General features: G+C 36.7%; 1 protein-coding gene across 2 annotated transcripts in view; it reads right to left on the reverse strand.

Moving 5' to 3' along the window:
* Positions 1-23,507, reverse strand: part of Ankrd17 (ankyrin repeat domain 17) — a 110,807-nt gene that overhangs the window by 67,214 nt on the left and 20,086 nt on the right. For both annotated transcript variants that reach the window (XM_013020182.1, XM_013020183.1), the window contains exons 2-8: positions 17,666-17,819; positions 13,145-13,301; positions 9,582-9,729; positions 9,241-9,388; positions 7,217-7,450; positions 3,386-3,480; positions 1,769-2,006 (exon numbers count right to left, since the gene is read on the reverse strand). In XM_013020182.1, the coding sequence (XP_012875636.1) occupies positions 1,769-2,006; positions 3,386-3,480; positions 7,217-7,450; positions 9,241-9,388; positions 9,582-9,729; positions 13,145-13,301; positions 17,666-17,819 (1,174 nt within the window). The remainder of the gene's footprint in view (positions 1-1,768; positions 2,007-3,385; positions 3,481-7,216; positions 7,451-9,240; positions 9,389-9,581; positions 9,730-13,144; positions 13,302-17,665; positions 17,820-23,507) is intronic.

Genomic DNA, 23,507 nt, shown 5'->3' on the forward strand with positions numbered 1-23,507 from the left:
TTAAGAGGTTTAAAATAAAGTTTAAAATACACCATTAATAAAAAAATCAAACCACATTCACAAGTCTACATTTTAAATGACATAGCCGAAATATTTGTTTAGTCAGAGATACAGTCATATGGTAAAGTGTTGATGGCTCATGCCTATAATCCTAGTTACTCATGAGGCTAAGATCTGAGGACCACAGTTCAAAGCCAGCTCAAGCCAGAAAGTCCATGAGACTCTTTCTTTCCTTCAATTAACCACCAGAAAACCAGAAGTAGCACAATGGCTTGAAGTAGTAAAGTGCTAGTCTTGAGCAAAAGAGCTCAAGGACAGCACCCAGGCTCTGAGTTTAAGCTCCACAAACAATAACTAAAAGTAGTAAGAAGCTCTTGTCATTTGTCATGCAATATTCTAAGTATTTTATACGTTGAGGTATTATCAGCTAAGTTCTTTTTTTGGTCTAAGATCAGAACTTGAATTCAATGCCTAACTCTTTCATTCATTGGCTAGTCATGCCTATCAGTTGTACAATTAAAAACGTGAGGTTAATTAATTTGCCCACAATAACATTACCATCATCTCTACTACCATAATCTCCACAGCTAACACTTAGCATTGTACTATGTTACAAGCCAGAGCTTGTCTTATATATGCACATGTGCCCATACATCCACTTATCTATATTCTAATCCATCTCAAACAGCAAACTTAGATTAGAAAGGAGCCAAAGGTTAGAAACTATGAAATCTGCTCTAAAATCTGTGCTTTTCAAATTCTAGTCAAGATAGCCTTTAAATAAAAGCCAATGTCATTCCTCTTGAATTTTGTCCAAATATGAAAAATTGTTTTAAAAATTATTACTATATATTAATTCTACACTGTGACGTTTCTACACAAGCACATAATATACCTCTCACCAACCTCCTATCTTTTCTTCACTTTCTCTTAATATCCTCTTCTTAAAACAATTTCAATAGGTTTCACTGTTCTGATTTTCAGGTGTAAACAAAATACCTCAACTATATTCACCTTCCATTTACTTTTTGCCCTTCTAATTGTAACTCACTACCACAAAGGAACCCATTTTACTCTTCTATCACTCTTTTTTTGTTTCTATATAAGTTTACCAAAGGATTTTACCATTTCACATGTGTATATATTTTAATTAGAATTACCTCTACAGTTCAAGAATTATTTCTAGACTTAAGATATTTTAACAAGTAAATTGTTTCACTTTTCCCAGTTTCTTATATGTCTTGTTTTTTCATTTTTTTTTCCCCCTAAACACAGGTCTTGCTATGTAACCATGCCGGTTTCTAACCGTAGTCTAAAACAAAAAAAAATCAAGATCCTAAGTACTGGGATTATAGGTGTACACACAAGAAGCCTTTCATTCTCATTAGTCATTATGGCAGTGTTTCTCATATTATTGTATGAAACATTAGTTCTATTATTTATTAGTAAGAATTCAAAGAATTCCCTCAACATTATCAGCTTGACAAACATTGGATCTTATGGTATCCCCTATACCAGGTCCAGTTCTGTTTACTTCTCTTTGTTATTCATACTACACACGCCTATAACACTTCTCTGCTATATTAAAGTCTATCTGATTTTGTTTAACAATATGGGAGCCACGTTTATGGTAACTACTTTGTAACTCTGGATACCAACATTTCACTGCAAATCTACAAGAGTGGTAAAATATTCAAATTCAACAAATTTATAAAAATTTTGCTCTTATGTTTGGTTTATGCTTTAGTGTCTTGACTTATTTGGTTACCTTGTCCTAGAAGTAAGGCCACCATTTCTTCATGTCCTTCACGAGCTGCTTCCATTAAAGGTGTATAACCTTCATCATTGACCTCTTCCAGGCTAGCTCCTCTTTCAATAAGTAAGGCTGCAAGTTCCACATGCCCACCACAGGCAGCCAAAGTCAGTGGTGACTCAAATGAATCAGCAGGCATGTTTACTTGGGCACCGCTGTCAAGAAGTAACCTAGCTACTTCAACGTGGCCATCCTAATCATAATGCAATTAACAAGAATTAAATCCCCATTAAAAACATCTTGAAAATTCTGAAATTTCTCAATTATTATACAATCAAGTTTACTAACCTTCATTTAAATAAGAATAAATCTACATTTAGCAGTTGAAGAAAACAATATTTTATTATGCAGTTAATTTTATCACAGATTACTTAAGTACTGGTAACCTCAAGAACTTGCGGTCAATTCTATTTTTCCTTCAATAAACTTTTCTATTTATTTTTTAAATAAATTTCTTTATCTTCTATTTATTACTTCATAGATACATCATATTATTCCAGCCAGGTACCTGCACCTGTCTCATTACATTATCCAGGTCACTTTGTCAACTAATACTGTCTCCCCTAAGAGAGAGCCTTGCTACATAGTCCAGACTAGCCTGAAACTCACTATGCAGCCCAGGCCAACATGTGTGTTATGACATCCAGCTATCTTTCATTTATTTACAAAATTTAATTTCAGTGTACATTTGGCAGGTTTTCAGAATAACATATCTTAAAATAACCAAAAAATTCTATTCATAGATTTTCTGATAGAGTAACAGTAATACCTACTTTTCCTCACCACAGAAAATTGTTAAAAATGGTATTATCATTTAGGTGTTTTATGGAAATTATCTCATTTAGTACTCACAAGAACCCAAGAGAAAGGTTTTATCTTCACTTTATAGATGAAGACTTATGTTTGCTCAAAAAGACAAGTATTTAGGTAATAATAAAGACTATGACAAAATAATTCAATTATTAAATGATGACTTTATAGTATCTTTAAAAATCAGTAAATTAAATCCAACAACCTTTTAATAATAATTTTTGAATTCAAACTGAGACAAGAAATTACAAATTCATCTGGGTTCTTTTACAATCTTTGACATGTTATTCTCACAAATATAGCTACAGTTTTATTCTCATCTTTGTCTATTATGATCTACTCTCAAGTACAATTCTAAGGTACAATTAAAAAAAAAACCCTTCAGGGTCCAGCAAAGACCACACAGAGAAGGAATTACGCACCACAAAAACTACTATACAAATATTCCTTTATCTTATTGGTTTGAGGTATATACTGTACATAATATAGTATAGATACTCTAGACATTGTTCCTTTAATGTTACTGACCAATCTTTTAAAAAAAAATCACTTCTGTACCAACTAAAACATCAGCAAAGAATTGAGAGCTAAGGAATTGCAGCTTGTATTATAAATCTTTAGAAAATATTTAATTTAAAGAAACTTAAAACTATTGGTAATTCAGATAACTAGGGTTCCAATTCACAATAAGTTTATGATAATCTTTTGTCTCACTATTTAACATAAAAACATTATTTTATGTATATACTTCACCAATCTTACCATGCAAGCCTCCATTAGAGCAGTATGCATTTCATCTGTTTTATGCTCTTGATCAGCTCCTGCTTCCAAAAGAAATCTCACCATCTCTAAATGACCTAAACCGAAATTGTGTTAAGATTACTCAGATAATTCAATTAAAAAATCTTTTTACAACACAGTGATCTTTACTTATGACTAAATATTAAGCATAATACTAAAGTCAACTATGAGCTACCCTCAATTTTTTTGGGGGGGTCAATTTTGGGGCTTGAACTCAGGGACTGAGCACTGTCTCTGGGCTCTTTTGTCCAAGGCTAGCACTCTACTGCTTTGATCCACAGCTCCACTTCTGGTTTTTCAGTGGTTAATTTGAGTGAAGAGTCACAGGGACTTTTATGCCCAGGTTTGAACTGTGATCCTCAGATCTCAGGCTCCTGAGTAGCTAGGATTACAGGTGCTCATGAGTCATGGGAACCCAGCTACAACTTTTAAATAAGCTTTTTTTTTTTGGTCGGTCATGGGGCTTGAACTCTGGGGCTGGGCGCTGTCCCTCAATTCTTCAGTTCAAGGCGAGTGCTCCGCCGCTTGAACTACAGTGCCACTTCCTAAACTTTTAAATAAGTTGTACTTCTACCCTAAGAAATGACCTCCATTATAATCTCTACTGTAGGTAAACAAAGATGCCATGTTTGAACATCTGAAATACTCTGATAGGCATACTCTACTTATTTTACTTATGCCACAGAATAAGGTAGTTTTCAAAACTATTTCTATGAGGAAATATATTTGAAATTTCAGTAACCAAGGAAATTTTTAGGGGTAATCTACTTATTGTAAATTAGGATCTGCATGTTTATGAAACAATACAAATATAATTTCTACTTATCTATAAACAAATATATTCACTGAGATACATACACAACTTCTGTATTGTTTCAAATAAACCCTACGTTTAAGTTCAAATATTCAGTGGTTAAAAAAGCAGAGTAAAATATATTACAAAAAGACTATGTAAGAAAAAAAATAACTTCTCTATCTGAACCAGCTTTATTTGGAATGAACTAAGCGATTTGTAACCAAATGAAAATGAGAGGGAAAGACAGTGGAGTTATAGGTAAACAGTTAAAACAAGACTTCAATAAGAGCTAGGTCTTTAGCTACGTTCCAACCTCCTATGTCATCTCAACCTATAATCCTCAACCTCCAAATAGCTGAGTAAGTGTTCCATTCAGTTCATATGCTAGCTCTCTTATCTCCTTGTCAACCTATGTCCTAGGAAACCTCACCAGATACAGAGGAGTTTCATGGAACCTGGGAAGTAGTAGAGATGCATTCCAAAAGTTTAGCTCCCCTAAATCAGCTTGCATTTAAAACCTGCAAACCTCAACCTCAGGTGCCATTTTCAAAAAGCTGAGGTGAGGTGAGGTGAGTCAAAGTCAAAGCTCTCTGACCTGCTAGGACTCAGTACTAAAATATAGACATATCTGGGTCCAAAGAGGAGAGAACTATCTAATCAGCCCAATTCCAGGCTTTACTCCTCCCCTTCTCAATGAAGTCCAGCCTTTATCAAATTACAAAACAGGACTGGAGAAGTTAAGGGTCTTCAGATGTGTTCCCTACTGGAAAATTTGTAGGTCAATAAACAAAGCATTTAAATAAACCATGGTACTCTCCTCAGTGAAGCTCAGCCTCTTGCCAAATTACCAAAGAGAGTTGGAGAAGGGCCTTCAGCTGTACTACCTATCTACAAACCTGTAACATCAAATAATCAAAGCATTTAAAGAAAGTTATTATTTTAACTTAACTTAAACTTTAGTCATGTATTTAACATTATTTTCTCATGCTCTTAACAAAAAATTATTTCAAATGATATCACAGTCTTGGGCAGTCTTAGAATGGAACAAAATACAAACAAGGTTAGGTCTAGGCTGAGGAAATTAAAGGCCATGATGTAAAATTTTAGGAGCCACTCATATATAGTCTTATGCAAGCAAAGATGTATTAGCCCTGAGAATGATTGCTTCTTTACATTTTGTACCTGTTAAAACTTTTTCTTGATACCTCTGGGTCAAGAATAATCAGTTATTTTATGATTCAAATATGGTACAGCTGGAGATGATATGAAACAATGAAGTTACTGTTTCTACAGACCAAAATTTGCATAACTCTTTTAAGTCCCTTATTTTATAAAGCAAAAAAACAAAAAATAAACAACACCTCACTTTAACCTAAGAATTTGAAAATTGTTTACCCTGTGACTGCTTTTTAACAATCTAGAATACTACAGACCAGACATCCTTTTAGGTAATTGTCTGGCCAGTCCAAAAGAGTTTCCGGTTGTTTAAGTCTGTTATTCTAGATACTCAGGATCCTAGTTCAAAGCCAGCAAGTGAGAGAAAGTCCATGAGATTCTTATCTCCAATTAACCACTAGAAAACCAGAAGTGGAGCTGTTGTTCAAAGTGGTAGTGCTAGCCTAAAGCAAAAAAACTCAAGGACAGTGCCCAGGCCCTGAGTTCAAGCCCCACAATTGACCAGTGTCACATACACACATACATACACAGACACACACACAGAGACACATAGTTTCAGGTGAGCTGGCCTTTTTTTCTTTCACATATACTCTTAGCACTAGAAAAAATGTTCCCACATGAAAAACTACAACAAAATTTAGTTCATTAAAATTAAATAATTTTCTGATAAAACTGGATCAACTGTATTTATATTGGCTCTGTATTTTAAACATTTGCATATTAAACATAAACATTTTTTAAAAACAGTATTTAGCTTATTACCCATTTATTAATTGGGTTATGGATTCCTTGGAGTTAGAATTTTAAGTTCTATGTATACTCTGTGTAATAGCCAACTGTCTGATGTGCATCTGGCAAAAATCTCCCATTGTATAGGATAATTTTTAGCTTGTTAGCTATGTCTTTTGCCATGTAGAAACTTTTTAGTTTGATGCAGTCCTATTTTTTAAATCTTTCTTTGATTTGCTGTGCTTCTGGACCTTTACTCTGAAAGTTCCTGCTGTGCCAAGGAGTCCTAATGTTTCTCCAACACCTTCCTGTAATAGTTTCATTTCATCCCTCACACGGAGGTCTTTGATAGGAGTACTTAAAAGGGATAGAGTGGGTTGTCAAGGGAAGGGGGGTAGACCAATGAAGAAAAAAAGTGAGGGACAAGTAACAATGTTGGAAATGAACATTACAACTTGGTGGAGGGGAGGGAAAGTAGAAGAAAATGAAGGAGGGGGTAATAATGCTTGACAAACGTACTCATTACCTTACTTCTGTAACTGTAATCCCTTTGTACATCACCCTTAAAATTAAATTAAAAATAAAGAAGTGAGGGAGTGCAGTAAAAATTTCAGTGTTTATCCTACACATTAAGAAAAAGTAAGGGTTGGGAATGTGGCTTAGTGGTAGAGTGTTTGCCTAGCATGCATGAAAGCCCAATTCCTATCACATAAACAGAAAGGGCTGGAAGTGGCTTTGTGGCTCAAGTGGTACAGTGCTAGCCTTGAACAAAAGAAGCTCAGGGACAGTGCCCTGAGTTCAAGCCCAAACACTGGCAAAAAAAAAAAAAAAAGGAAAAGAAAAAGAAAAGTGAGGGAATGAGTTGAGAAGGTAATAATGTTGGAAGGGATGACATTGATCAAGATCCATTTTATTCATTAACTGCTTTGTTTAACAGCAATTCCTTTCTACAACTTCTTAAAAATAAAACATTCAATTCCATATCACAATTGCCATCTTACCCTTAATTAAAAAAACAAGATTTTTAAAACATCAAAACAATGTAATTTCATGTTTTTAAAACTTTTGCTTTGGAGAAGTGTATACTGTACCTTTATAACATGCTAACGTAAGGGCACTCTCCTTAAATTCATTGGAATGCGTATTAATGCCAGCCCCATTTTCTAGCAGCAATCTGGCTACTTCTACATGTCCAGCACTTCCAGCTTCCATAAGAGGAGTATGACCATTTTCATTATGGTCCTCAATACTAGCACCGGATTCCAAGAGCACCTTTACAACATCTACATAGCCTCCAGCACAAGCATATGTCAATGCTGTATTGCCTATTTTAATAAGGAATACAAAAAGAGAAATCAACATAAAGCAACAGAAACACCCACAGCATTTACTTTACATTATGAAGACTGATAAGACTGTAATCCTAATAAATATAAATAAATATTTTGCGTGTTTGGTTTTTGTTTTGTAAAAAAAAAAAAAAGTAATCCTTAAAAGATTTACATTGAAAGATTCACAAACATAGGCAGGTACTTTTTTTTTGGTGGGTCGTTGATCTTGAACTCTGGGTTTGGGCACTGTCCCTGAGCTCTTCAGCTTAAGGAGAGCACTCCACCACTTGAGCCACAGTGCCACTTCTGTTTTTCTTGTGGTTTTTGGAGATAAGAGTCTCATGGATGTTCCTGCCCAAGCTGGCTTTGACAGTGATCCTCAGATCTCAGCCTCCTGAGTAGCTAGGATTACAGGGATAAAAGAATGGAACAATTCTACCCCAAAACAGAACTTGTTTACAAATGAGAAAAAAATTACATTAACTTTAACCAGAGAAATTACAAACTTCATTTTAAAATACTGTCAAGTACAGGTTAAGGTTTGAAGACAGCCTGGGCAAACAAAACTTCAAGATTCTTATGCCCAATTAACCTACAGAAAGTTAGAAATGGAAGCATGGGTTAAGTGGTAGAATTCTACTTATAACTGAAAAAGTCCATGAGGCTAAGACTTGTCCCAGTACTGGAAAACAGCAAAAAATGAATCATCATTCATACATAAGTACATAAAATATATTTATTATTTACATATAATATATATACCATATATATGAATTTTTTTAAAACTTTTTTTTGGGGGGGGAGGCGCTCCGGTCATGGGGCCTGAACTCTGGGCCTGGGTGCTATCCCTCAGCTCTTCAGCTCAAGGCTAGCGCTCTACCACTTGAGCCACAGTGCCACTTCCAGCTTTTTTTCTTTGTGCTTATGTGGTGCTAGGAATCGAACCCAGGGCCTCATGCATGCAAGGCAAGCGCTCTAACACCGAGCCACCTTCCCAGCCCCTATATGAAATATTTACTACCATAAATTTAATAATACTTATTTTGGTTTCACTAAAATGCCCAACACTAAATTAGTTAACAGTGATGTCTTTTTTTTCTCTTTGAATCATGTCTCACTATTTAACTTTGGCTATTCATGAACTCCTGGCTTCAGCCTCCTGATATCTAGGCTTGTAGGTATGTACACTAAACATAAAAGAATTCTTGTGGATAACAAAAATCTCTCAGAAGAAAAATCAATCTTTCTTTAAATAAAGATTTTGGATAATTTAGCTATTTAAAACATCTAATAAATCTTACATCAAAGAAATTAAAATAACTACTTTTACATAACTATAGGAACTTTTACACAAATCTATTGGGCTGAGGTTATACAATGCCTTCATAACTTTCTTTTCCCATGGGTCATAATTGTAACAACAGTAAGGTATGACAGACCAGTCACTTGATTTCTATCTTTCTATTCACCCTAGAAAACAGGAAACTTGGGTTTGAGTACTATAACTCATTGCTCTCAACTTCCAAGAGAGTTCATGTTTCAACTATCCTAAAAGTGCATTGATAAGCAAAGTAATTGTCCTGATAAGCAGAACAGGAAAAAAACTCATTCAAACATATTCTATTTACCTCAAACCTCATATACAGATGTACATATATATGTATATATATAAGACATATAAAAAATAGAGAATTGTGAAAGTCACACTAATGTCATTACAATGTGAAACTATTATAACTGAAGAACGTTACTATTTATTGAAACTGAAAAAAGACACTTGTGACCTGTTGAAGACTGTGCGTTGACATCAGCTTTATGAGCTAGCAGCAACTTCACAATTTTGACATGTCCTCCATTAGCAGCAGCCATTAAAGGTGTAATGTCACCTTTGATCCCCCTGTCTTCTACATTTGCATGCATTGCCAACAAAACCTTAGAAAAGAAAGTAAAGTTTAAAGAACAGTAGAAAATATTTTCATCAAAAAATTGTAACATCCATTCTTAATTTAACATACAAAGTATTTGACTAACAAAACTACCTGTTGAATTAAATGACTGAAAAAGTATACCATTTCCTTAATAAATTAAGATTCTCATTTTGAAATTTATATATGGTAACACAAACCTGTGCAAGCTCATAGTATCCAGCAGAACAAGCTAAACAAAGGAGGCTCTCCCCTTCCTCAGTGTGTTCATTTACACTTCGCCCTTCAATGAGTAACTTCCGCACAGCGTTTACATCTCCTTCTGAACAGGCTTCTGCCAAACTGCGGCTATTTGAGGAAGAATATTGTAATCTTAGGATATAATATAAAAATTGTACAGTATGTTACTAGTTTGATATCAATCTTTACAGTAGTGCTAACACTGGAATGATTATTTAATAAACCTAACATTTCATAACAAGAAAGCTCAAGGTTGATTGGGTTTAAATTCTTACATATAAAAGTCAGTGAGTTGAGCTGGTAGCTCATGCCTGCAATCCTAGCTACTAAGGAGGCAGAGATGTGAGATTTGTAGTTCAAAGCCAGCCCAGACCGGAAAGTCCATCAGACTCCCATCTCCAATTAACTACCCAATCACCAGAAGTAGAGCTGTGGCTTAAGTGGAAGAGCACTAGCCTTGAAAAAAAGATCAAAGTCAGCATCCAGACACTGAGTTCAAGCCCTAGGACCAGCACGTTTGCTTGTGTGTGTGTGTGTATGTGTGTGTGTGTGGTACGAGCATTCCCCCCCGTCCCCCATTCCACGCAAGGAAAGGCCAGAATCACCTGAATAGGACATTACTAGCAATTTAGACTGAAACAAACAAAACCTGTTTTTGTCCTTTAGTAAAGTCTTCAAAAATTATTACTATAAAGATGTTCTTTTTACTTTTGGATAAAATTCACTCTAAACTTAAACGTGAAGATCCTGCTAATCTCGATATTTAATATATGATCAACTATTCTATCATCCTCTTGAAACATGGCCTTGTCACCTCAGTTACTAAAGGCAACTACCATAATTGGGGTTTCACTACTACCTCCGCTATTACTACTAGCGACTAAAGGTATCACATTTATCCCAGGTTATGGCAACACTTCCTGACTTATCTGTTTTCATCTTAGCTCTTCTTCAAGCTCTTTCAACAAGGCAGCCAAAGATACCTCACTGAAAAGCAAGTGTATCATGTCACTATTCTGCTCTAAACCCTCCTCATAGGAAAAGCGAAAACTCTTACAATGTCTAAACAGTGGTAGGATATCATGTCTTTTCCCTTTTAATCCCAGGCTTGATGTCTTCTTCTTTCATCTTTATGCTCTAGGTACAGTGGCCTTGTTTTCCATCAAATATATTAAATATGCTCCAACCTCAAGTCCTGCTGGTAAGACAGCTGCTGTCTTTGCTAAATGGCTCTTTAAAATAAGGATTTCTGACATACTCTCCAATACAAACAAACCCTACCCTAGCATTTCCACTTTCATATTGTTACTCACAGTTCTTACTAATGTATTTCACTTAATTGTAACGTCCCTTTATCAGGCTAAATAGATTTGGCTCGAACTCAGGTCTTGGGCACTGTCCCTGAGGTTTTTTTGCTCAAGGCTAGCATTCTACCACTTGAGCCACAGCATCACTTCTGGCCTTTTTTGTTTATGTGGTACTGAGGAATAGGATCCAGGGTTTCGTGCATGCTAGGCAAGCATTCCACCACTAAGCCACATTCCCAGCCCCGACGTTTGGCTCTTATATAACTCAATTTCTTCATAGTATACTAATAGTCCTGAGACTCAGCACTCTCTATTGTTATTTTATTTTTTTGCTGGGGCTTGAACTCTCTCTGGGCCCAGGTGCTGTCCCTGAACTTCATTTGCTCAAGGCTGTACCACTTGAGCCACAGGGCCATCTCCAGCTTTTTTGAGTACTTTGTTAGAGATAAACAGTACCACTTTCCTGCCCCGGCTGGCTTTTAACTGTGATCGTTAGATCTCAGCCTCCTAAGTGGCTAAAATTACAGGTCTGGTATAACACTGAATATTAACGAATAGATCCCAAGATTAACTAAAAAAAAAGTAAATCTAAGACAACAGCTCTAAAAATAGCTATGAGAAATAGAAAATTCATAACTTGTCAATTTCACATCACCTCTTATGTGATTAAAAGTTGTTTCATAAAAACAAAGAAGACACTTCTTTTAAACAGATAGTTTTCTTTTTGTTTGTTTGGGTCCAGTCGTGGGGCCTGAACTCTGGGCCTGGGCGCTGTCCCTCAGCTCTTCAGCTCAAGGCTAGTGCTCTACCACTTGAGCCACAGCGCCACTTCCAACTTTTTTCTTTTTGCTTATGTGGTACTGAGGAATCAAACCCAGGGCCTCATGCATGCAAGGCAAGAGCTCTACCACTGAGCCACCTTCCCAGCCCCAGAGAGTTTTTTTTAATGATATCATTTTCTCTCTAAATCCATAGGTATACACAAAGATGTTTTGGTTAACAACAAACTGCACACATGACAGGGATTATCACCTACTGATCTTATATAACAATCTTACTATTGGAAAGTACTGGTACTTTTGTGGCGTTCACAAAACACTAACATTGCTAAAGATCCCATACGTCAAAGCTATTCTCATGGCTGAACAAGGTAGAATCATAAAAGAGTATTTTCATTTTCTCAATAGCTAAGAAAGCCAATAAGAGCTAAAAATTATTATCACATTAATAACTCTCTTCAGTCACTTCTTTGGAATTTATGTTCATTTTCAACAAATAACCATAATTTTGCCTATGAATGAGTTGGTTGTATTTATTGCATATTATCAGTTTGTAACTTGAATCATCAAGTTACAAAATAGTTAATGAGTGTGCATTAACTACAAATGAATTACAGGAGATAAGAAAATAACATGCTTTGGACTCATATCCACAAACAAGAACTGGATCAGTTTTTATTATCTGTCTATTGTCATCTATCCATTTTATAGGAATGAAGGGAGGGAAGGAGAGGGCCTGTATTGAGAATTAAACCCAGGGGCCTTGTGCTTGCAAGATGGATGCTCTATTATAGCTATAGTAAGTTAAGAAAGAAAGGGAGAAAGAAGAAAGGAAAGAGAGAAAGAGAAAGAGAGACAGAAAGACAGAAAGGAGAAGGAAGGAAGGGAGGGAGGGAGGAAGGGAGGGAGGGAGGGAGGGAGGGAGAGCAGGCGGTCAGCCAGGAGCCCATGACTCCTGCTTATAATCTTAGCTACTCAGGAGGCTAAGATCTTAGCATCATGGTTCAAAACCAGGGCAGGCAAGAAAATCTGCAAGACTCATCTCCAATTAACCACAAAAACCCAGAAGTGTACATGTGGCTCAAGTGATAGAGCACTAGCCTTGAGCAAGAAATCTCAGGGACATGCTCAGGACTTGAGTTCAAGAGACAGGATTGGCCCAAAAAAAAAAAAACAATAAAACAAAATAAAGCTAAAGATATTAGCAAAATGCTACAAAATTAGGCTTGTTGTCAGACAATGGTGGTTTATTCCTTGTCACTTATGTGATTGATTAATTTATATATCTCAATTTCTCATATACAAAATAGGAATTATAACAAAATCAAACATTATATCTTAAGATGGTAGCAATGTGAAGCATAAAATACATGCTGTATGTTAACTATTTTTATTGAAAAAATTGTTTCATTTTAACCATAGCAAATGAGTACTTACTTGTCCGACTGCCCTGCATTCGCTGTGCTTTCAGCTCTCATACGGGTAAGTGCAGCAGCAGCTTCATCCAACGCACAACTGACAGATGATGTCAACCTCCGGAGTACTTCAGGGTCTGCAAAGGCCTTACCATCCGCCGTGGATAATTTGCCAATTCCTATATTAGTTTCATTCCAATATGCACATACCCCAAAAGGAAAATAAAGCAAAACTCACATTACTTAAATCTGTATATCTTATCTAATCTTGAAATAGAACAATGGACATATATGTTGTCTGTCTAGAATCTTTTGGGAAATTCCTCTTCCCTCCAATTTTCAAAAAAAAAAAAAATCATCTTATTTCTTCCATGTGGTGTATGATCTTGTCACCCTTCGGTACCAATTAGGGTCTTTAGCCTACATTGAGACTACTAGGAGCCTTCATTTAGGCATCTGTCAAGTCTTTGGAAGAACCTATGTTCAAAGGTTGGTAAACTGGTAAGATGTGAATCATGAGCTGTCTGGTCACTTTTGTCACGACATACTGAAAAAGACTGCCCAGCCAGGTACCGGTAGCTCACTCCTATAATCCTAGCTACTGAGGAGGCTGAGATCTGAGGATCATGGTTCAAAGTCAGCCCGGGCAGGAAAGTCCATGAGGTTCTTACCTCCAACTAACCACCAGAAAACTGGAAGTAGCACTGTGCCTCAGGTGGTAGAGTGCTTGGCTTAAGCTCAACAGCTCAGGGACAAAGCTCAGGCCTAGAGTTCAAGCCCCAGGACAGACACACGTGCAGGCACACACACACACACAGACACACACACAGTGACACACACACACACACACACACGTATATGTATGTATATGTATACATATGTGTGTATATATATATGTATGTATATATGTCAGATCTCTTAGGAGGGAGGAATAGTGAAAAGTGGCAGAGATTTAAAAAAAAATCAATGAGGAAGTTTCCAATTCTAAAGGACAATGATGTCTGGAGTCTACACATGATCAAGCATGGGGACTGAGAGACTTTACTTTCAGATAATTTCTCAAAACACTTGCCTCCTACACATCCTTTATCAAGAAGGACATTACATACCTAAACATTGCTCAATCTCTTCACAAAACAATCAACAAGGAAATAGCACCTAATGATAGATACATAAGGGAATTCACAGCACATGTGACTATTCTTGCAAAAAGTAAAGTAGTGTGGTCTGCAGCAGCATTGTAATTTCTAAAAGCTACAGCACACAGAAGTACAATAGCAAAATCACAATGTGGGAACAAATGAGTGTTTCCTCAACAAAAAACGAGAGGAGGAACTACTATGATTAAAATACACAAAGAAAAATAACATTTTTAAGTATGTGAACCTTGTTTGGATCTTGATTCAAATAAATCACTTGTGAGAAAAAAAAAAAAACAGTACAAAGCCAGGTCTGGTGCTGCAAGCCTATAATCCTAGCTGTTAACATTCAAACTTATGAGACAGAGGCAGAATTTTTAGTTCAAGGCCAAGTGGGAATACATAGCAAGAAATTATCTCAAAAATTAAAAAAAAATTACATTGATATCTACTGGAGGTAGATAATGAACATACAGAGTCATGCCATTCTAAACTTCCTTTTTTTTTAACAGTTAAGCTTTTATATTTTACAATATTATCTTCATCTTTTGCCAAGCTTAAAACTGTGTACAGAGCTGCAAAGGGCTGGGATAGGGACATGAGATTGTTCTGTGAAGACTAGGCAATGGAGTCCATTGCTATATCTGGGAGTCCCCCAGAACCTCTCTATGCCTCATTGGGAGCATCTGCCCAGGGCTCAGGGTCCAGGTGGCTAGCATTTGGAGCGCATGGTTGTTCCAAAAGGAACTAGACCAGGTAGGGAGTAGGGCCAGAAAAGAACTTTTCTATGAGAAGAAGTGGGAAAAAGGAAATTTGAGGCAAAGTTCTGGGACTCAAGACCAAAGACCAGAATCTCTGGATCTAGGTGTTAGTGAATGACAGCACTCCACCCCTACTTAAGTTTGGCACTAACATTACACAGAAAGCCACACAGCACATGAGGATTCATTTGCTTCCTGAAATCCACTGAAAATCCTTCCCAACATCCTTTTTTTTGGTACTGAGGAATCAAACGCAGGGCTTCATGCATGCTATGCTAGGCAAGTAATCTATTACTAAGCCAGCTTCCTCACCCCCACCCACCCACCAGGACATCTTTTCTGCAAAGGACCAAACCCAGGGACCTCTGGGCTTTTGTCTTTTGTTGCTTTCAAATTCTTCTTGCTGGAATCTGTGACAAACCAAGTCCTTACTGCCCCCTCCATCTGCTCCTCAGTGCTGCTGACCTCATTCTCTCCCCAACCAACATGTTAGTGAACCTTTTTTTCTTGGTCCCCTCCCCTCCTCCATCCATTACTCCTTTCCTTCAGCCCTGCTGTTAGGAAGGATAGGCTGGTTAAAGGAGAGAAGGTTGGTCTGACCCTGAGATGGGGACAGCTTTAAAGACCAGAAACAGGGAAGGAGAGAATGGGGAACTTAGGCAGAGGGACAATTAGGGAGCAAGACACAGGTGGGATAAGGGGCTCCATTCTAAACTGTTGTGTAAAATTTTCAGTTAAAAAGAAAAGAAAATGAAGTCAGGTGTCAGGTGCTCACACCTGTAATCCTAGCTACTAAGGAGGCTGAGATCTGAGGATCACAGTTTGAAGCCTGTTCAAAGTCTGTGAGACTTTCATCTCCAATAAACTACTTAGAAAAAGCTGGAAGTGGCAGTGTGGTTCAAGTGGTAGAGCACTAATCTTGAGTACAGAGAGGCTCAGGGTCAGAGCTCAGGCCCTTGAATTCAAGTCCCAGGACTGGGAAGGGAAGGGAAAGGAAGAGAAAGAACGAAAGAAAGAAAGAAAAGAAAGAAGGAAAGGAAGGAAGGAAGGAAGGAAATATGAAAGAGGGAGGGAGGGGAAGAGAGAGAGAGAGAGAGAGAAAGAAAGAAAGAAAGAAAGAAAGAAAGAAAGGAAAAGAGGAGAGAGGTGAAACAGAAATAGTGAAGTAGGGAGAAGTGATTATGTTTAATCAAGATGTAAAACACTGTTCCTATGGGGATACATATAATCCACTCCAAAAACATTTAATGATTCACTATGCAAGTTTCCAAAAGGAGTCTATACCAAAAATTAGGGGTACAAGAGAGGATTGTATACAATTTTTTTTTTTGGTCAGTGGTGGGGGCTGAACTCTGGGCCTGGGTGCTGTCCCTCAGCTCTTCAGCTCAAGGCAAGAGCTCTACCACTTGAGCCACAGTGCCACTTCTGGCTTTTTTCTGCTTATGTGGTACTGAGGAATTGAACCAAGGCCTCATGCATGCGAGGCAAAAACTTTACCACTGAGCCAACTCTCCAGCTGTACACAATTAATTATTGGTATCCATGGCAGTTATATTCTATGAAATTGCTGAATTAGTAAATAATGAACCACCATTCCCTTATGTTACTGCAAGCCTCTGGTCACATTTCATTAGTAAACAACTTTGTTTCATATGTGTCTGTTTAGATTTCTTAATATATCCTAGTGCATTAGTTGAACTCACAAGTCTATAACCATACAAAGGTACCACACCTCATTCCTGAATGTTCCCCTAACATATGCTTCCCTAGTAAAGCCCACTAAAGCCTTCCAATACTGAAAAGCACCAGAATATTTTCAGCATGTTTGGGGGTTATCATCTTTTCTTGTGGTGCTGGGATTGATTTCCAGGAGATATGCTACCAGACAAGCACTGTACCACTAAACTCTGTAGAGTAACACACATTGAAATCACTAGCAAAAAGCTTGAAATTGTGAAAAATGTGGCACTAAACTGACTGCTTAAGAAAATTTGTCTGTAGTATGAGAGTTGAAAGGAGCGCAGACAGAGCATCATGTTACCAGGGAAAAATAGGATGACTCAAATTTTTCTGTCTGTGCCTCACCATGAAAAGCTATGAAAACTATTTCAACTATAAGTTAACTAGTGCACAAATTCACAATTATGGAATTCACAAATAAAGAAGACCAACTATTTAAGAACTCTTTTGGTACCAAGTATTTATTTTTGAGATACGAATTTTGCTTTTGCCTAGGAAAGCACCTGAACCACACGATCTGCCTATTTTAGGCTTTCCATCCTGGGATGACAAGTATGAGTCATCATGGTATTGGCTGAGAACGGACATTGCAGACATTTGACCAAGATTGCCTGGAGCTCTATTTCTCCTAATCTCAACCTTCTAAGTAGCTAGGACTAAAGGCATGAGCCACCAACACTCAGCTAAGCAAGCAATCCTTTCTTAAGATATACTATACTATAGAATGTGGCTTTTCCTCTGGTAACAAAAAATAAATGTATTTTAATAAAATATTCCCTTGGAATTCTATAGAAAAGAACTAATTTTTTTGAATAGTATCACACCAAATATATAAGATCACACATTATGAGTAACAAGACACTAGATTTCCATACAGTTCATTACTAGAGTTTACAGACGTACCTGCAGCTTCGAGTAAAGCTTCTAGTCTAGCTTGTGTTTCTGGATCTACTGTCCTGAGGTCTGCGCCATCAGCAGTACCAGACAAGAGCAACTTGGAAGCTGTTTCCAGCATTGGATTTTCCAAATCATCCTGATCCAAAATGAAAGACTCCACCTAAAACACAATTTGAAGGAAAAAAAAAAAAAGAACAAAAAAAGGAAAGGAAGGAATGAAAGGGGAAATGAAAGAGGAAAAAAAAAGGAGAAAAAATAATTGAACATGATTATTACTAATGATAAATACAATGGCAACCCTAAATAAATTCAAAGTATCTAGGCCATTATTTAATGAAAAAAATTAAATTCGTACAAAAATTTTAAGAACTCATTAACTGCAGTTTCATTTTTTAAGATAAAATGTATATATTCTTTTCCATGGTAATGTGGCTATGAAAGGTATATATGAGGTTAGAAAGTTGGTAGGTTATGAAACAAATTATGTTAATAGACAACTTATATCAGCAGTCTTCCTTCCTCTAACACTCTGTGAGTAGTTTCTAAACATTTTACTTTCATCTTTGTGTGTGTGTGTGTGTGTGTGTGTGCGCGCGCACCAGTCCTGGGGCTTGAACTCCAAGCCTGAGCGCTGTCCTTGACCTTTTTATACTCAATGCTAACACTCTGTCACTTGAACCACAACTCCACTTCTGGTTTTTTGGTAGCTTTATTGGACATAATAATCTCACGGACTTTGTTGCCTGGCTAGCTGTGAACTATGATCCTCAGATCTCAGCCTCTGGAATAGTTAGGATTACAGGTAAGTGCCACTGGCGCCAGGATCCATAACCTTTTTATTCATTGCTAAATTACTGTTCTCTCTAAGACATCACCTAAGAACTTTAGAAACTGAGTTACAGTTGCCAATAAATCCACAGTCCATTGGGGGGGGGGAAGTAGGAGAAGGATGAGGGAAGGGTTAACAAGTTTAAAAGGAAATGTACTTATTATCGTACTTAGGTAACTGTAACCCCTCTATACATCACCTTGATAATAAAAAACCACATTCCATAACATTGTCACTGCTTTCTTCAGAAAAGTCCCTAAGCACTAGATGTTAGTCCCCAACAATTACAAATTATAAAATTCTTGGAAGCTTAATTTTATCATTGCAATACATAGTCCATTAAAATGACTGGCCGAGCTGGGCAACAGCAGTGGCTCATGCCTGTAATCCTAGCTACTCGGGAAGCTGAGACCTGAGGATTGCAGTTCAAAGCCAGCCCAGGCAGGAAACTCCATGAGACTTTGATCTCCAATAAACCACCAGAAAACTGCAAGTGGTGCCGTGGCTCAAGTGGTGGACCACTAGCCTTGACCTAAAGAGCTCTGGCATAGTGCCCAGGCCCACAGTTCACGACAGACAAAAAAACAAAACAAAACAAAAACAACCAATCCCCCCCAAAAAACAACAACAGACTGGCTCACTACATAGTGATTGTTAAGAGCATTTATAAAATTATACTTTTTTATTTACTTCACCAAGGGTATTCTAAAAAGTACACTAGTTATTGCTTGCTTGTTTCTTTAAATGTAATTGCATGACAGTAAGGAATACAGTAATACTAGTATATTTTACATATTTTGTTGCAAAAGCTCAGAGACCAAAAAAGTTAGTGCAAGTGTTAACACAGTACAACTGACCAATAACTTCTTAGTTTAATGATGAAAAGTTTTGTTCTCTTGAACACCCTAATACTCTCTCTCTCAAATGATATTTCTGATCTTGAGGGACCTGTAGATTATATGTTCAGAAGAATTACCATATATAAACAAATTCAATTAAAAGAATTTTACAGAATTAGAAAACTAATTTCTAATAGGGAAAATTTTTGTTGTGCTATTCCCTGTTACAATGATACCGGCAAGGAGATATCAAAATGTATCTTTTTTTGGGGGGGTGGGGGTCCGGTCGTGGGGGCCTGAACTCTGGGCCTGGGCGCTGTCCCTCAGCTCTTCAGCTCAAGGCTAGCGCTCTACCACTTGAGTCACAGCGCCACTTCCAGCTTTTTTCTTTTTGCTTATGTGGTGCTGAGGAATGGACCCCAGGGCCTCATGCATGCAAGGCAAGCGCTCTACCACTGAGCCACCTTCCCAGCCCCCAAAACAGTTGATACTATATAAAATATCACTACAAGTCGTTATGTCCAAAACAAACTTTACAACTTTGGTTGGGGGGGGGGGGGGGAGGGTTGGGGGGGGCCGGGGCAGGGGGAGGATGGGAAGGGATGGGATGGGGAAACAAAGGAGAAGACTACAATGCTTGATAAGAAATGTACTCATTATCTTGCCCATGTAATTAATTGTAACTCCTCTGTACAGTATTTTCACAATAAAAAATAAAATTAAAAAATTAATAAAAAAGAAATACAATTCACAAATATAAGATACTTGTTTGCTTTTGAAACTGAGTTTTACTATGCTGCCAAGTCTATCAAAATCTTGGGCTCAAGTAACCATCTTCATTGGCATTACCAGTAAATTCATAACATTAAAATTATATAATTTTTTCATGCCATGGCTTACTCCTGTGAGTGAGCTATAGTACTTGAGACTGAGATCTGAGAATCATAGTTCGAAGGCAGCCTGGGCAGGAAAGTTCACAAGACTCATAACACTATTTCCAATTAATCACCAAAATGCCTGAAGTACATCTGTGGCTCAAGTAACAGAATGCTAGCCTTGAGCAAAAAAGCTGAGCCCATGTCAAGTTCACGATTAGTACAAAACAAACAAGAAAAAAAGTATATTGTTTTACCTTGAAAGTAAGCTATCTAGTAAATAAGTTTTCAAATAGAAACAGAACACTCTGAAAATGGTATTTGTAAACATCTAGAAGTTTTCATAAAATTCTGAATTACATTAACTACAATCAATCAAAAAAGAATCATACAGACTAACTAGTTGAAGTATTACAATTTAGGAATGTCAAATAATAAAGTTATATTTTAGGAAATTGACTTAGGAATCATCTGATTCAGGTTGTAGCAGAAAAAAAAAGCCTGTTTTGAAACATAATCTAAAATGACTTTATAAAATGCTGTTGTCCAATCCAATGAAAGAATACAAAAAGAAAATTTTAAAAACAAAAACATAAACACAGAAAAATGTAACACGTGAAAAGTAAATATTAATCAAAGGTAGAAATCAAGGATATAGGCTTAGGTACACCACAAGCAATACAGTGGCTGTGTTTTATCCTTAGAATCACCACACACACACACATGCACACACACAAAAGGGAAAAAATACTAACATAAATATAAAACAAGCTGGGCATCAGTGGCTCACACCTGTAATCCTAGCTACTCAGGAAGCTCACATCTACGGATCGAGGTTTAAAGCCAGCCCAAGCAGGAAACTCACTGAGACTCTTATCTCCAATTTACTACCAAAAAACCAGAAGTGGTGCTGTGGTTCAAGTAGTAGAATGCTCGCATTAAGCTGAAGAGCTGAGGGATAGGGCCAAGGCCCAGAGTTCAAAACCCACGACTGACAACAACCACAAATATGTACATATACAGCGCAAAACGAACAAAGTTCCAGAAGAAATGAAATCAAGGGTGCACAATGTGTTCATATATGCACATGGAAGAAGGAATATGGTACTGGAAGAGAAGTATAATTTTCTGTGACAAAAAAAAAGTCATGAAAAGTCAAATGAAAAGTTAATCACAGAGGCATTAATTTTCAATTACAATTTCTAACATTAAATCCTCTATGCTACATTGCATTATCACTGAGCCTGGTAAAGACTTACTAAAGAAGTTAAACTTTAATCTTTAAAGTATAGAAACATTTATTTTCTTTTCCTTTTTTAATTGGTATATTTTAATTGTACTAAATTGCTTTATTGTATTTCCATATATGCACATATAACATAGTGATCAAATCCTCTATTTTCTTATTTTCTTTCCAAGCCAATAGTAGTTTCTTACTAAATTTCTCCACAGAAAAGACAGAAACGGCTACAGAAATGAATAATGTTTAATGTTCTATACTGTATAAGACAACTATGGTTGAAAATTAGTACAATATTTCAGACTAGAAGAGGATGAGCCTGAGATTTCAAACACAAGAATTAATGTTTGAGGCGATGGATGTAAGTTATCCTGATCTGATCATAATATATTATGGATACTTACTGAACTGCCACACTATACTTCATAAATATGTCAAATAAAAATGTTTGTTGTTCAGCAGCACAACAAAATAAAATTTAATAGGTTTCCAGAATGTTGGCAAACTCATTTTAAATTCACCATTCTTACAATATGCACAACTCAATAGCTTAGAAAAATATAGTATACCCTAATGACTATGACATTCTATAAAGGGAACTTCAAAGAAAGGGTAATTAATGAAACAGGAAAAGAATACAAAGGGAATTATTTCTCCCTTCCTGACCTTCAGTTGGAGATAAATGAAGGAGGTAATTTGAAAGACACTATTAGGATATGAAGTTACAGATATGAATACTACTTTTGTTGCCTCTAGTGTAAACTAATCAAACATTTCTCAAACATCTCTAAACCTTTCTGCATGCATTTTTCAACACATAAATGTTTTCAATACTCCAAGAAAACAAGGACTTAGAATTACTGATGTACATCTAATAAACACTTTCTCAAGTGTCTCTGAAAAGAAGTCAAAATTTACTAGATTAACTATATTTATGAGATTTTTCTCTTTTAAATTCTCTAAGGCCTTGATGTATCAAGAAAAAAGGTTAACCATAACAAATATCATTTAAAGATATATTTTAAAAAAGTTACAGAAGACCTTGAAAAATTTTACATTAGGTAGCAGATGAAAAAAAGGTTATCTTCACAGATTTCTTTTTTTGTTTTTCTTTTTTTTGGGATGCGGGGGAAAGAGCTGGGAAAGAAAAGAGAGCTGGGAAAAAGCGCTGGGAATGAGAAGAGAGCTGGGAAAGAGCTCTTCACAGATTTATTAAGCATATTTACTGCAAACATTTTAAGTAGAAAAATAGTTTACTACTTGCAGAATACAGCTTATGTTTAAAAAGTAGCCTTATAATCCATAAAGTTCTTTCTTTAATGAATGCGTACAAATGGAGTATAAAAGTATGTGAGCTAATAAAAAGGGGTGAAGTAGCTAATAAATTCAGAGAGGAAGTAAAAAAGAACTCCTTTAACACCAGTTATCCTTTTCCCAACTGGAGGGTTAGGAGTGTAGCCCCATGATAGTGCTTTCCTAGAATGCAAGCCAAGGGTTTGAGCTCTACAGCTGCAACAAGAAATACTTAATATAAATAGTTTGATGCAAACAGAGAATGGGGAAAGACTGACATAGGGAGATGAAATTTTATAAGCCTTCAAAAATAATGTTTTAAGCTTGTCGCTGTTGGCTCACACCTGTAATCCTAGCTACTCAGGAGGCTGGGATCTGAGGATCACGGTTTGAAGTGAGCCTGGGCAGAGACTCTTATCTCCAATAAACTACTCAAAAAAGCCTGAAGTAGAGCTGTGGCTCAAGTGGTAGAAGAGTGTTACCCTTGAGCAAAAGCAGCTCAGGATAGAATTCAAGTCCTAGGACCAGCAAATAAAATAACCAGTAAACTCTTACCACATCCCAAAGTACTTCCAATTAAAACCGAAATGCATTACCCACTTAAATTTGCTATTACAATTTCTGTTTTTCCCCTACTAGTCATGGGATGTGAACTCATGGCCTGGGTACTTACTGTCACTAAGATTCTTTTTGCTACCATTAGAGCCATAGCACCACTTCTGGCCTTTTCTGTTTATGTAGTACTGAGGAACAGAACCCAGGTTTTCATGCA

Source organism: Dipodomys ordii, unplaced genomic scaffold, assembly GCF_000151885.1.
Source record: "Dipodomys ordii isolate 6190 unplaced genomic scaffold, Dord_2.0 Scaffold49, whole genome shotgun sequence".
Taxonomy (NCBI): Eukaryota; Metazoa; Chordata; class Mammalia; order Rodentia; family Heteromyidae; genus Dipodomys; species Dipodomys ordii.